Source organism: Zychaea mexicana, assembly GCF_025766255.1.
Source record: "Zychaea mexicana strain RSA 1403 chromosome Unknown BDB00scaffold_72, whole genome shotgun sequence".
In the NCBI taxonomy this organism is placed as follows: domain Eukaryota; kingdom Fungi; phylum Mucoromycota; class Mucoromycetes; order Mucorales; family Lichtheimiaceae; genus Zychaea; species Zychaea mexicana.
In genome coordinates, this window is record NW_026516735.1 from 179,538 (window position 1) to 195,467 (window position 15,930).

The 15,930-nt window shown below is 44.0% G+C and overlaps 2 protein-coding genes across 2 annotated transcripts; one reads left to right on the forward strand and one right to left on the reverse strand.

The window, feature by feature from the left end:
- Positions 1 to 3,501: 3,501 nt before the first annotated feature.
- Positions 3,502 to 3,959, forward strand: BDB00DRAFT_790415 (uncharacterized protein; the record flags this gene model as incomplete). Its single annotated transcript, XM_053120954.1, has 2 exons — positions 3,502 to 3,593; positions 3,686 to 3,959. 2 exons carry the CDS (start codon positions 3,502 to 3,504, stop codon positions 3,957 to 3,959), a joined length of 366 nt encoding a protein of 121 aa, XP_052976639.1.
- A 9,173-nt stretch (positions 3,960 to 13,132) lies between these two features.
- Positions 13,133 to 15,567, reverse strand: BDB00DRAFT_875426 (integral peroxisomal membrane peroxin-domain-containing protein; the record flags this gene model as incomplete). Its single annotated transcript, XM_053127350.1, has 5 exons — positions 13,133 to 13,789; positions 13,915 to 14,172; positions 14,482 to 14,565; positions 14,640 to 14,801; positions 15,304 to 15,567. 5 exons carry the CDS (start codon positions 15,565 to 15,567, stop codon positions 13,133 to 13,135), a joined length of 1,425 nt encoding a protein of 474 aa, XP_052976640.1.
- Positions 15,568 to 15,930: the final 363 nt, after the last annotated feature.

The window sequence follows — 15,930 nt, forward strand, 5'->3', positions numbered from 1 at the left end:
CTGATCTCATGATAGATCGACCAGCACGGCTAATGAAGCTCATAGACTCCCAACACGTGAGTCGGCAACAACAACAACAACAACAACAACAACAACAGTCCCGCTGGTGCATAAACACACCCCTTCCAAATATTGCCTGATGTAACGTGTGGGAACTATGCACCTGTCAAGAAGCCCCGAATGGCCGACAACTTGCTTTTTTTTCCAATGCTACACAAACGCTGCTGCTGGTACATAGCTTTACATTTACTGTCGTGCATAGCCTGGCTTCTATGATTAAAGCTGTGGGTTTAGTTTTCTTGCCAATGAGAATTGCCATAACAAAAGTAGAATGACTGTCTGAAGGGCTCAAGCTGCAACAAACGATATAAATGAGTAGGTTTCATAGGAGCCGCTGAAAATTCGCGCACAAGAAAGTCGGATAAATAAATTCCGATAAATAAAAATGTAACTTCTTCCAAAACTATGAAATTATCAAAAACGATCGCAAACAATAAAATAACAGGCTTCAAAAAATATATCCAGCTTACAATAACTACAATAACTCTTGGATATATAATTTATTGTTGCTAAAAGCGACTTTGTATGAGATATTTTGTTCTTATAGCTTTATATGTGGCTTATCAAAGTAGCAATAGATGGTAGATGAGTTTCAATAGAGTGATCCCCAGGGCCTAGCTTATTTTGATTCTCTCTCTCCCTCCTTTCTTGTTATTAGCTATGGATCTCATTTCTAACACCACCTTGCCAATTGGCCCAACTCGTTTGCCTACTGTTCAAGAAGCGATCGCTAGCAATGCATTCGACGAAAGTCGATCGTATTATTGCAAGAGATGTCGCCACTGCAAGCCAGGACTTGATTACCTCGGTCGGACGAGACCATACAGAACTTGTATTGATTGTCGTCATAGGGATACACCCCTTGAAGTTATTCCTATCGACCGAATGGTAAACCTCAACTCATTGGAAGAACAATATACAGGTCCAGGTACCGTTGTAAGTGTAAATAGGATATGGTTGCAGGTCAACTACCTAAATAATGCTGTAGTTGCGTTTTTGCTTTGTCCATGCTTATTTATCTTTGAACTCTATAGGATACCCCGTTCTATTGCTATCTATCCATTGATTCTATCATGGAAATTATGTCCGATGAAGACATGATTGATAGAATTATAGAAGAGGTGCAAAAGTGCGACGGATACCGCTATATATTGAAGAATGTGGCAGACCCAGAGCAATCGAACAACCTATCGTTCACTGCGTACTGTTCGCGCTCCCAAACGTACCAGAACCAGATTTCGGAGGAGCTTCTTAGACGCGTGAATGTTAGAATGCCTACATTCACGTGCGGAGGCCGTATCAAGGGAACGATTAGAAGAAAACTCGGCTACGTAGAGCTCATGGTGGCACATCAAGAGCACGAGAACGTAGGTGTCAGCGTTGATGAGCACGGAGCCACCATCCGCACCATCGAGCGTAATTTGGTCCCTTCCGATATACGTGCGGATATTGCCGAAAACGTTCTTTAAACGGATGCGACAGCTCTGTACCGGCGTGTTATCCAACTGTTCCAAAACTATGATGTGACACCTATGAAAGTGTATTACTGGTGGAGCCGCAGCTTTGAGTCCTAGTATCGTCTTCATGATGACCAGATGACGTCGACCAGGATGCTTGTTGAACGCTACAACAGTCGAGGGTTTTACGAGGTACGTAGAAACAGATATCTACTGACAATGATCCAGGTTTTGCTGTATAAGCTGCCGTTAGGTCTTAAAATTAGTAGTGATATTCCAGTGTGAGTAAAGTCTTATATAGTTTAATAAAAAAATAGGTGTTTTGGTGACGTACTCTTGATTATGTTGCCTTTGGTTTCATTACTCCTTTTTTCCATTTGTTGATGATGAGTGGATGTATTGAAGAGTATTGCATTGATTCGACGTTAAACAAATCGTGCTAATTCCGAGTTGTATGGCATTATTGCCACTGTAAATGGTGATAAAGAACAAGCTCAAATGAATGCCATCGAAGCCACGTGGGGCCCTGTTCGATTACGTTTATGTCTGTGGCACTTACAAAGACCGGTTGAACGCAATCTCTGCCAGGCGCGAAGCACAAACATACCACCATACGGTCCTTTTGAAGCACAGCAGCATTCCCTTTCATCGACACAGACTTTGTGCCATCAATTGGAGGCCGCGGCGGAAGAATTGCAATTATGCAAAAATCTGCACACACTGTGATCATCAATATGATGACTGAGCAATATCATATGCATCCATTAATACCTGATGGTAAAATGCCATGTTAAACATGCACCCGAGTCTTTTAAAATTTCATGTAAATTATCGTAACCCTAACAATAACGTAGCTGCTGATTCGTTAAATATATAGTCGCACATAGACGTACATCTGATGAAATTCCTCAATATGCTGCTGAACAAGTCTACAACGATTGCCAAATAAACCAGAATATTGATGCTTGGAATTACCTCTACGACAACTGGTATAAACCACGTGCATGGAAACAACGGGCGCGCAGTGCTGTTCCGGATCGTATCCCTGCAGGCAAGACAACCATGCTTATTGAAGCCCATTGGAAGGTCTTGAAGCGCAACCACCTCTACCGCCACAACCGTGCCCCCTTGGACTTGCTTGTCTTTGTCATCATGGATAAGCATTTTCCTGAGTTGCGGCACAAATATAATCGTGATATTGTCCGTTCTCGTGCCCATACAAGATGGCAACAATCCTTGGTTAGCCAGTGGAACAAGGACTACCGCAAAACAGAAAACGTGGACGCCGATACACTGGACATACCATCAGTTGATACATGGACTTGCGGCTGTAAGGCTTTCTTGAAAAGCCGGTTCCTATGCTGTAAACATCTCGTGTTGCGTTCGGGCTTTCGTCGTATAGCAGCTAGGGGATACTTCATCCAACGTGTTTCGATTGCCCCGTTCATTCGTATTAGACCAGTAAGTTCAGTTTCTTCATATTTTGCTGTTAGCAGATTGATTTTTATAGCATCTCCAGTGGACTCGCTATCCTCTTGTTGGAGATGAATCCGATTACCTTCAATTTTAGTGAGACTGCGGTGATATTGCACTTTGGGGAAAAGGATGTGAAAGAGTTGTGATATGTACCGAACCTGCTACCTTAAAAGAGCAAAATACTTTGTAAACTTGATATTTCGATATCTTGACAAGCTTGTTTGCATCACAAAATGGGTGATTTAGCTAGTACTATACATTATCAGCCGATAAGTCGATGATTTCTCTGTTTAGGGTACCGTACAGTTGCTCACGTTATCATAACAGCACTATATACAGTGGATAGTAGTTTATACAGAGATATTTATGATCATGTTGGGGTGCTTTGTGGCTCGCCATTCCGCAAAAACAGAGTGACAGCGAGTCCGTTGGAGATGAACTAATTACACAGTATTTCATAACACGTTATTCCTATATTATTTAGTTAGCAGAAAATATCTTTCGTGATATGGCATTGCCTGAAGAAGGCGGCCCTGCTCCAACTACCACCACTCCCACCATCATCACTATAGACGACTCCCCCGACGTTGACGAAGCGCAGTGAATACAGCAACAACAGTAAATCAACGGTCACCACCACCAGCGGCTGAAACTGGCGAAAATGGTCAATACACTGTCATTCTTAATGATAGTGAGCGTGATCTTTTGCGACGTGAGCAGCGGATGGAAGAAAATAGACGGCAACGTCGTGAATTGTTCGAAAGAATGCAACAATTAGATGATGACTTTTCGGTTGAAACCACGGGTTACCGTAATTCGTTGCCTCCCGCTTTGCTGCGAGATTTCGACATGAGTGTTGAACGTGACGATATCCACACATATTTAGCAAACATAATCCAATCCCGTCGTAGGCGTACAATGCCCAGAACATATACAGATGTACCCCGGTACACTCGCAATGTTTAAGTATGTGCCAAAAATAATTCCCCCTTGATGTATATTAATCATTGCTTTTTGTAACATTAGCATGCTTTTTATATCTATAGATCTTTTCCCTTACACAGTATGTAAATTTCTCTTCGTAGTGCTCTTATTTAGATTTCTCACTATATCTTGTTTCTTTTCCTTCCCTTTCTCTTCGTCTCTCTGTCTTAGCACTTTAAATCTTACCACTCCTCTTTGATATATATTCTTTCATATGCTTTCTTTCTATTCGTTCCCTTTTCCATTTAAATATATATATTTCATACAGATCGTTGACTGCAATCATCTTGACAATTAACATAATTGCAGGTGGGTAGGTAAACCTAGTATAAGAGAACGTTAGTTTACGTTCGAAACTGGTATACATATTAGTTTTTTAACAGTTAGCGAATTTTTTTTTTTGTAAGAGAAGAAATTTTATTGTATCGGTGTGAGAAACCGATTTAAATGGAAGATAAGTTTGATACACAGTTGTCTATAAAGCTAGTTCTTGATGCAGGCGGGTGAGCATGCTCACTGCCTGTTGACCAACGTGATTGGATACGAAGTCGGCGTCCTCAAAAATACGTTTCCAGTGCGCCTGCCAGATAGCAAGGGCAGTGCAAGCAATAAATAAGTGGAAAGAGAGCATCTTGTATTTGTTGTTAATGTGTGGCGGAGTAGTGTGTGTAAGATGGAGGTGTTGGTAGTCGAGAGGTGAGGTGTGGCAAGACAGACAGTGGCAACTTGATCCCAGACTGAGCGTTTCCTTGGACAGGTCCAGATAAAGTGGTGATCGGTTACCGTTGGTCGCAGAAAATGCATGAGTCTGAGGGATAGCTGTCCGGGATCAACTGGTGAAGACGAGCGCGACTGGGGAGCTTGTTGTGGTGCCTGCCAAAAATGTTTTCATGCTGCTCGGGTTGCCCGCGGATAGGTGACAGGTAATGTTGACAGGGGCGTGAGAAGGGTTTGGCGATACAATTGGTTGGTCAACTCGTCGATGGCAATTCCTGTCAGTAGGGTAGGCCGGACGAGATTCCTGGGGTCGTAGGTCGCACGGGAGGCAAACGTTGTGTGCGTCGCTGGTGACTCGATAGATATATTATAAAATGGCGGACAAAGCTGGGTGCGAGAGAGCACTGACCCCGTTGGTATAATTCGAAAAAACGGAGGAGCCGATTACGATGTTGCTGGCGAGGCGAGTGTGTGGTACGGCGTAGCAGGCTTGTGTGAGGATCCCGCAAACCAGTGGAATCAAAGGATCTCAGGCGTCAGCGAGCGCGGCTAAGCAAAAACGGATGATTGGTAGTGACAATGAGTTTGGGTCATTGTGGTTGGCGGTGATCAGAGGAATTACCCATCGTAACTGAAGTGCTTGAAGTTGAGTATCGGGATCAAGGATAGACAACCCTCCCTCGTGACGTGGGCGCGTATAGGTTGCGAAGCTGACTGTTGGAAAATTGCGATATTTAAAAAAATCGTATGAGGGCAGACCGAACTTTGTTGAGGAAAGATGTCAGTGTTGGTAAGATTCTTATAGTATGCCAGAGTCTGCTTGTGACAAGGGAGTTGGCGACCAGGCCACGGCTAGCAATGGATAGATTGCGAGCAGTGAGAATGTTGACGTGAGTGTAGATTGTATTGAGGAGCTCGCCAAAGAAACGGTCAAGCTGGCGTGGTGCATTGGTAAGAGGATACCCATGTATTTGACCGCATCGCCAGCCTGCAAATTGTCCCATTGAGTGATACCCGCTGAGAATAAAGACAGGCGCCAGCGAGGCTGGTCCGCGCCTAATAGAGAGACAGCAATCGTTTTATCCCGGTTGATCCGTGCATGGATGTCTGGCCATAGATTTCGACGAGATTTAAACAGGCAGCCAGTTCGTGCGTATCTCGCAAGAATAATTTAGACGACATCGGCGTACGCCAAGGTCCTAACAGGCGAGACGTCGGGATATATCGCTGATCTTGGCGGTGATCCAACCGCTGACTGAAAAGAATGTCAGGGTGTTGCCGGATGGTACATAGAAACGGTTCGATGGCAATGTTGAAAAGCAGACGAGATATTGAGTCACCTTGGCGGAGGCCACGTTGTTGTCCAAAAGCTGATGAAAAAAGCCGTTGGTATTGATGCAGATTGACGTGTTGAAAAAAAGGGACATCAAGCAATCCACCAGTTCCACTGGGAATCCAAAGTGAAGCTGACACTGTTGTAGATCTTGACTATGCAACCGCTCATATGCTTTCCTTCTTCGTCGAGAAGTACTGCCACCCTTGGTAGCTTGAACTTCTGCGCCAGTTCCATTGCCAGTCGCGTGATGAAACCGTTGTCAGCAATAAACTGACCAGCCATGAATCCAGTTTGATGTGGATCTATCAAGTCGGGCAAAACAAACTTGACGCGGTTGGCTATAAGACGAGTAAAAATCTTGGCATCGGTACAGATGAGCGAAATCGGGCGCCAGTTCTTGAGCAGCATGCGATCCCTTTTGTTCGGCAGTAATATAACGGTCGACCGCTGCCATGTTGCTGGAAAAGCGTGCTCGTGTAGCGCAGTGTTGAATACCTGTAGTACAGTTGTACCCCGGTTTTTGCAACCGAGCGTTTGTTCTCGAAGAACTGTAGATAGGAGTGGCTCGGTAATATTAGAATCATGCGATGATCCAGGGCAGTTGTAGCTAAGTTAAGCTCAATTGTCAGTGATCCATTCATACTAGATAGCAATGTGACATGAAGTAAAAGTAAATTAGCATGACACCTACTTGATCCAGCATATGCGACCATTCGGCGTGAAAACAATGTCCTGTGCTACATAACAGTCAGACAGCCATCCATTGTAGTACGCGTCTTGAATATTGTTTTCGCCTGGATCCTCGATTCTTAGGTTGAGTCCATCCACGAAACCGAATACACGTTGCAACGATGGTTCGACATGCTGTATGATTGATGCAAATCGAGCCATTTCTTGCTGTGATGACCAACGAATTCGCCATCGCCTGTCGTTCTCATTTGAGAAGACCTTGTACAGCGTCTCTAGACCAAGATTCCTTGCTCTCGAAGTAGTAGCTGGCACAACACCATAGAGGGAACCGGTTGTGTCCTGTCTGTTGTATGTGTGAAGCCAGGTCAGAGTGAGAGCGACCACGCTGCTTTAAAGCCAGATAAAAGCGCACGAACCGGCGATGCAGGCGATCGAAAGCGGCAACAGTGCATCCACAGCAACCAATAAACTGTCGGTCAACCCGGTTGGCTAACGTAATGCGTGCAAGCGAATCTTCGTAGCGATTTGGAAGCTCGGACCGTGTTACGGGGTATCGCATTTTACGCTGTCTACTACTCCACACATCGACGACGATAACGAAGTAAAAATAGAAGAAGGTTGCAGCATAAGTGGCAATAACGAAAAGGATGAAGAAACGTTTATAGGCATCCTCCGACCCCCCTGATAAAAAATTTCGTAGATTCGGCAAAACTCCTTGTAGGAGGCATTGTTTTGAAGTTAAAGCTGTAATGGCAAGCGTTAAATAAATAGTGAAGCGAAGTGTAGTACAATGTGATAAAGCTAGGGACAATAGTAGCTTGAAATGAAAATGGAGTCTCTTCTTTTATATTAAGCTTCTCAATTACTGTATCGTAATACTTATAAAAACATATATCCAGTTCAAGTTATAAAACGCTCTAAACAAGCGTATCCAAAAGCGTATCCATTTTCAAAAAAGCGTATCCAAAAGCGTATCCATTTTGAAAAAAGCGTATCCAAAAGCGTATCCATTTTGAAAAAAGCGTATCCAAAAGCGTATCCATTTTGAAAAATCCTGCAGATATTGGAGCTCTCCAGATATCTCCAGATTTTGAGACACACTAGTATGCCCCATAAAGCACGGAAACATTATACTCGAATGATCCAGTTTATGTAAAACAACATCTGTACAGCAATGAACGCCTATGACCCGAATGGGCTGGCGTGATATGATGTCGTTTGTGATCTTTTAACGATTATTTACGGCTGATGATGCACTTGGAATGGTTGTCTTGTTACTAGTTATATTGGTGAATTATAATCCAAAAAAGGAAAAGTATCAGGAAAGAAGGGGATGGGGGATGGGGGAGATAGCGGATAGTGTTATGCAAGTTGGTTAATATCTTATCAGCAGGATGACTGGGCGTGTATTAGATTGGGATAGCGCAAAGGTCAGGCCAATGATCAAAGGGTCTCTGTACAGGGTTCGGGTCAATGTTGTTTATATTGAACAATAAATTGTTTGTTTGGGTTTCGTTTGGTGTAAACATGTGCTGAACGCCGCAGCCAGCGTCTTCATGGGATCAGTGAAAGACTCGGCCATCGTTGTATCGACTGTGGTGGCGTGTGTAACGAAAATAAAAAACGCTCTCTTGTACGAGTATATGCGCACGGCAATTAACGATTGCTGATCCTCCAAGCCCGCAATGATGGATGTGGGCAGCTTAAAATAGATTGTCAAGAGCAGAATATGGAGCAGCATGGCTGTTTTCAGCATAGTATGCGCGTCATCCTAGAGCTACTATTATCCATACAGGCTGCTTCTTCAGGTTGATACTGTTGTTTGGTTTGCTCGTTTTAACATCCTTCTCTATGAGGCTTGCTTTATAACCACGCTGCATAAGAAAGCTGCTTATTGCCATGGCATTCAGTAGTCATGACAATCCATGTTCCTGAAAGCCGCTTGTTGCCAGGACAAGCATGTCAAAACACATTTTATTTTATTCGCGTCACCCATTTTGACCAATTCCGAGCGAAATGGCGGCTGCTCTTGCGAAGCGATTCGCAGCGCTTTTTTCACACAACCGCAACCAGCGCAATGGGCAGACTCGTAGCAACACGCACATACTCAACCCTTGTTTTTTCGAGGCTCTGAGGCCAAGTTACGATGTTTTTTGCGCAGGGTCTCCATTGTACTTTGCTGTCATGCTCGGCTTCTTCATGCGCAGACCTTCCGTGCTGGCCGTGAATAAAGTTGGGGGTGGGGGGTTGGATGGGGGGATGGAACCAAAGTTGGGGGACGTCACTCGTCCAGGCGAAAACACTACACTGTATACGCTTATGGAGGTGTGGTTTTAGACTGCTTGTCGTCTTTAGTCTCGCATTGAGCTCGCTCGGTAGTCAGCTTAACGAACGATAATCGTAAGCTGGCAAGCGTGGTGGATGCAGAGAAAGGGATTCTTTTCAAGAAAAACAGCGTCGATCGTATATCCTATCTGTCTGCTTTTCCCAGGGTGCGCGTGAAGTATGATACATGCGAAAAAAGCAAACCAGATTGGCTCGGAACGTATCCTCCGAGCTAACTTTTTTTCCTTTCCATTTTTCTCGCGAACTGAACTACGTGATGTGCTTTGGAATAATAAAACTTTTTTCCTTTCCATTATTTTCGCGAACTGAACTACGCGAACACAGAAAGTAAAAAAAAAAAAGATAAAAAACAGTGCCAAAGTGTGATAATGCGCGTTGTGATCGTGTTACTGTCGTCTGTCATTGTTGTGCGCTTTGTTGAGCACGGAGCTTCTTTGCCTATTTTAGTTTTTTGTACGCAAAAAAAAAAGATACAGGAAAGGAAAAAAAAGCAAGCGTCCCTTCAGAATCTCATTGGGCCCAGACCAGCGTTCTTTTTGGAAATGAACTTTGCCCATAAAAAGACACCCATTTTCCGCAGCGTGTTGCTTCCTCGCTTTTTCTTTCACTTTTCACTTTTCACTTTTTCACGATCATGTATGGTAAGTCCCTTTCTTTTTTTTGTGGATGTCTGGGGAGGGAGTGGGGGCTAACGCGGGTTTTGTAGGTCGTGGGTGGTGGGTGTATGGTGGGTGGTGGTGTTTGTTTTATAGGCACGGCGACGAAGGCGTAAGGTAAGTGGTGAAGGTAAGTGGGTGTGTGGGTGGGTGGTGGTGCTTGTTTTGTAGGCACGGGTGACGGAGGCGTAAGGTAAGTGGTTGAAGGTAAGTGGGTGTGTGGGTGGGTGGTGGTGCTTGTTTTGTAGGCACAGGCGACGGAGGCGTAAGGTAAGTGGTTGAAGGTAAGTGGGTGTGTGGGTGGGTGGTGGTGCTTGTTTTGTAGGCACGGGTGACGGAGGCGTAAGGTAAGTGGGTGAAGGTAAGTGGGTGTGTGGGTGGGTGGTGGTGCTTGTTTTGTAGGCACGGGTGACGGAGGCGTAAGGTAAGTGGTGAAGGTAAGTGGGTGTGTGGGTGGGTGGTGGTGCTTGTTTTGTAGGCACGGGACGGAGGCGTAAGGTAAGTGGTGAAGGTAAGTGGGTGTGTGGGTGGGTGGTGGTGCTTGTTTTGTAGGCACGGGTGACGGAGGCGTAAGGTAAGTGGTGAAGGTAAGTGGGTGTGTGGGTGGGTGGTGGTGCTTGTTTTGTAGGCACAGGCGACGGAGGCGTAAGGTAAGTGGTGAAGGTAAGTGGGTGTGTGGGTGGGTGGTGGTGCTTGTTTTGTAGGCACAGGCGACGGAGGCGTAAGGTAAGTGGTGGGTGTGGGTGTGGGTGGGTGGTGGTGCTTGTTTTGTAGGCACAGGCGACGGAGGCGTAAGGTAAGTGGGTGAAGGTAAGTGGGTGTGTGGGTGGGTGGTGGTGCTTGTTTTGTAGGCACAGGCGACGGTGGTGTGGTGTGGTGTGTGGGTGGGTGGGTGGGCAGGTGGTGCTTGTTTTGTAGGCACGCGCGATTGGTGAGAGCGGACTGGGCATCTCAATACCAATCGACCTTTGATGATCCACAAAGCGACCAAGACAAGACCCTAGCTTTGTGGTGAGAGGGTTACGGGAGCAGATGTCGATGCACCTTCTCGTGGTTGCTCCTGTCATACCTGCTTAAGAGCAGGGAAGCTAAGACATCGACACCCTATTATTGATTAGTAGTATCATGTATCAAATAAAAAATGTTTTTTTCTCTTCCCGTTCGCTAAACTTGCTTGTGCGTGTTTTATATTGTTGTCATATGCGAGCGAGACTCGTCGTTAGTTCCCCCCCCCTCAATTTTTTTGAATTTTAAGGTCAGCCGCCAGAGACACTGTACTGGGCAGCAGAGGGGCATTTGAGGGGAAGAGAATTTTACCAAGTGCCTTATATTCCTTTATAAAAACGTTTTTTTTTTCAGCTCATCTGAGAGCATTCTCTAAAGCAACAAAGAAACCGTTCTTAATTGCAGATCCACATGAAAATGCCAGCAACTTGACCTAATTCAAAAGGTAATGGTTTTAAATGGAGGGGTGAAAAGGAATGAAAAGTGCTATTTCTTTGTTTTATTCTATGTAACGCGGTAATAACAACAAACACGATGGTTGCTTTCTTAATGTTTCTTTAGAACGTATTCATTGTTGAGAAACACTCATTTTGAAGGGATCAATCGAAGCAGCATCGTTGGCATTGGCACACAACTCATTTTACTCGGACGATTTGCTTGACCGACTTGGTACGAATTGTGAAAGCTTTTTTCTCCTTGCTTTTACAGAACGCGGTTAAGAAACTACCACACACTTGCTCTTTGTTTGCGTTGCAAAAGCACGTTGTGAATGCATTTCTGGTAGCGGCATCGTTGGTGAATCATTTGAACTCTTATTTAATCACAGGAATCAAGACTCATTAGTTGATGGAAAAGGAAGAGGTCAGGGCGAGGGTCTTTTTCGTTTATTCTTTATAGAGTGCAGTAAAGATATTCAACACTTTTCTTGCCTGCTCTCAACTCGCCCTTGCCGTCCATCCACTGTATCAAGTACCCACAAGCACTGCTGATACCTAAGGTTTGTTTCATTGATAGAAAACTGACAAGCTATGGAAGGGAATAAGATATGTTGTATATGAAGTTAGCACTTGTAGGTTTGATTTCTTATTTCTATAGGTTCTGCGCCGCGTTTATGTTATACCCTGCACCACACGTTACAAACACGATTCGCTATACATACACGATCCATACATTGTACGGCACATACAAATACGCATATATACATACGATCACTTGCACATTTGCACGAAAACGAAACGATATTGTAGGCATGGAGCTAAAGGGAAGGGATGCTATTGTGGGATGGACGTCAATACATCATTGGATGGAATCGAAGTATGCTTTTTGTTTCTTACACAACGACCTACCTTATGGATCGGCCATCACAGCATCCAGCCTTTGTATCTCAACCTTGCAACAATGATCCACACAAATACGAAATCAATGTAGCAACGATGATCGGATCCGTTCGTTACGGCCTTATCCATCACCAGTGTAGTTGCTTTGTACACGATGGAAGTAAGCAGTTGGATCGACATAAATTTATAGGTAGAGTATTGGGAGATCGAGCGCATCGTGTATGGATAGGAAGATGGTTTTTTATAGAAGAGAATATTCAAACAGACATAAATACAATGATATTCTATACAAAAGATAATGAAGCGATAATAATAGAATAGAAAGAAGATGAAGAAAAGGGCTATGGGTTTTGCCTTTGGAAGTTGGAATTCGGCGGTGTGGAAAGGATGTTGTTCAGGGAGGTATCAAAGTCGTTTGTCCATTTTTCAACTGTGGCGAGCAACTGGGCAACCTCATCAGCTTTGCTATTATCTATAATAGATTTGTCTACGCGACGCATCATGGCATTTGCCTTACTAATATGCTTCTTTAATGCGCACTTAAGGCTATCCTTTGGTCCGTCATTGCGTTGCAATTGATTTTGGGTGGGTGGGCGTGTAATACTATTGTGGGTGCTTGATGTAGTGCTGTTTGTATTTTGGACAGCTGCTAACCAATCCTTTAGGGATGGTCGCACTGTGATGTTGCTCACCGCCTGCTCGACAAGGAACATATGTTTGCAGGGAAAGTAGTGTTTTTGGTATTGAGGGCACGAGCAAGAAACAATTTGGCTACTTTCAGTAGTTATCTAAGGATAAACAATGTATCCTGTTATGATAGCATACATGATGCTGGAGATATCTGATTGGGTATAGATGCTAAAATTTGACTTGATTACATACTGCTGCAGTCAAAATAAATGCATTGGAACAAATATTTCTTGCTTTACATATTTATAATCTTTGTATTTCTGTAGAGTAAACGTACCCAATGGAAAAAAGGCAAAAGTGGAAGAGTTATAATGAATAATCAGAACATACAGTCAATGATGGTTGGCAAGTGGGAAGATAAACAGTACAAAATGGTAGTTAATGATGCTTGTTGACGCGAGCAATACTTCGCCATACAGAATCGCGTTTTTGTTCGGGTGGTGTTTTTGGTGTAGTAGATGTGGATGAGCTATTGCTCGATGACCATAATTTCTTTTTAAACGTGGTGGTATTGGTAGTGCCTGTAGTGCTGTTGCTGACTGTGCTATCATTATCGTGTTCCGTGATTGTTGCTGACGAAAAACGTACAGACGAAGTCAATTTTCGTCCCCGCGACATTAAAGATGGGCTCGGTGATGCTGGGCTTGTTGGGGATAGCAGACCGCTACGCGATGATGCGGTATCGATACGTGGTGGTAACAAGGAAGTGCTTTTTGTTGGGTTTTGATTTGTCAATGTTGCTGTGCGTGCCCATCGTCGATAACGTGTGGACATCCAACCTTTTGGATGGCGATCGAACACAGACCATAGCAAAGTGCCATAAGTCCATCCAAGTGCATCCGTTTCTGTTTTTGACGCAAGCCGCCATTCTGTATCCGTCCATGACCATGTCCACGCACCAGATTGTGCCTGAATCGTTTCTGGAAGTTGAAATTCGGTCTTTGGAGCCAGCGGCTTCTTGGCAGGATCTGTCCACGGTGCTCGATCGATAAAGGGCAGTGTTGCTGCGCGCCAGCCTCTCAATGGCCAAGATCGCTAGTAAATCAAATGACCAAGAATTGTGCATTCGCTTAATTCCTTCATTTTCCACTCATATCTTCCCCTACTCCCCTTCCCTCTGGCATTCGATTTTAGATAGTGTTGCACATATCGGATCGTACCTGGTTTTCATAAATGACAAATTCAAACACAGAGGTTGTTGCATTGAATTGCATCTTTTCACGCTGGAAATCCTCCACGCGTTGTGTCAATGATCGTCTGCGCACCAGTGCGTCTTCTGTTCCGTGTTGAGACTCCAATGGACCGATGAAAACACCCATAAACAAGGATTGTAGAAACGATTTTTTTTTGCACAAAGTGAGGATTTGCAAGTAACGGGGTAAACAATTCTGCTTCAAATAGACACTGGATAAGTCATCCTATATACACTAACCCATTGTTTATCTGTTAGAGATGATGTACGATACGTTCTGTGGGGATTTTACACAGCTCTAAATGTTACTACTTGCATATATAAGACCGTTCTTTTATTGAAGCTGTCTAGTGCAGTAACCGTATCATTTTATTCCTCGATAATACGCAACAGATGCTTCTTTCAGTTGATATTGAAAAAATTGAAGCTGTTTTTACCCCGATAACGCGCAAATCGTATAAACTCATTTGCAAGTTGCAAATTTGCGAAACTACTAAGTTTTTTTGGATTTTTCAAAAAAAAGTTCCAGATATACGAGGAATTGCAAACCCGGGGGTTGCAAAAACCGGGGTGCAACTGTAGCAACTGGCGAATGAAAGGTGAAGATGTCCATAGGTGCCTAAGGAGTTCATAAGGTATCCCATCGATGCCCGAGCTGCTTTTGGCAGGGGTTTTGAATAGAGCATCCTCTACGTCATCTGTTGTCCAGGTACGAAGCAGAGGCGGCTGTAGAGTGGGATCTAAGATTGCAGTCAAAGGGACGGCATCCAGTAGTATGTTGATGGCCTGCTGGTCAATGTCGTCGGGGGTATACAGTTGTTGATAGAACTCTCTAGCACAGGATAGCAGGTGAGCCTTTTATAGACCACGCCATGCTGCGCTTCATGTTAATATGAAAGGCGGATTCATCAAGAAAGACACAGCTTTTTTATGAAGTCAAGGTCAGTCATGTCCCACTTGCACACCCAGTCAAGGCGCTCTTGGATCTTTAGCCTCGCTGTTTCTATCTACAGGCTGAAACCTAGCCTTTTTCAATGAAAAGTTGCATTCATTCTTCACGAGTCAATATAGCGTCGTTTTGGATACTTTAGATCCATCATATATTTGAAGTAGTCGCTCGATCAACTGTTCTAGGACAATCGAAGAATTTTCAACAATGCACTCTAACATAACTTTTTTTTATCTCTTCATCAAGGATGCGCGGACGACCTCTGTTTGTGCGCTTTCTGAAAATGCTGTCAGGGTTCTTTTCATGCTGTAACACCCATCTTTGTGCCGAACGAATATGTATTCCTAGTTGCTTTGCAGCAGCTGATGCACTTAAAACCTTCTCAAACATCAATTTGAAATATCTAACCTTATCCTGATCAGTGTATGCAGTGTATGTACGCTTAGGGGTCGTTTCTTTGACACGAATATCAATGTCGGTTGGCTCTTCAACATGCATAGCTGTAAGCCCGCTGTGATGCTCACTGGTAAAAGTGCGCAAATAATCACTATGAGAACTAATGGTCTGAAGAGCGTACACTTTTTCATCAACTACATAATCCATGGGCTTAGGACATCCATGCTCGTCAACGACATGGCCCTGTCCATCTTCATAAAAAAACTGATTGCGCATTTTCGAATAATAAACCATATGGGTCTGAAAAGTTGGCGTGTCTATATAGGTATAGACTTACCAAGCCTTCTTGTACGGCTACTTCTTAAATGGATACGACATTCAGATTCGTCATCACGCGCAAAGACTTCTGGGCAGACACGATTTCTATTTTTGATGACCTGTGACTTCCGAACTGATGGGGTGCGGCTTTGATTCCGGAAAAGAGTGTATCAATAGCAGCAACCGATATATGTCAAGCTCAACAAGCTGAACACATATGTTCCAAGAATAGCTTATATAGTAAGACTTGTATTACTAAGAATACCAAGTGATACTTAGCACCACGCTATTGAGTCGGGATCCGTTTTATCCGGATGATGA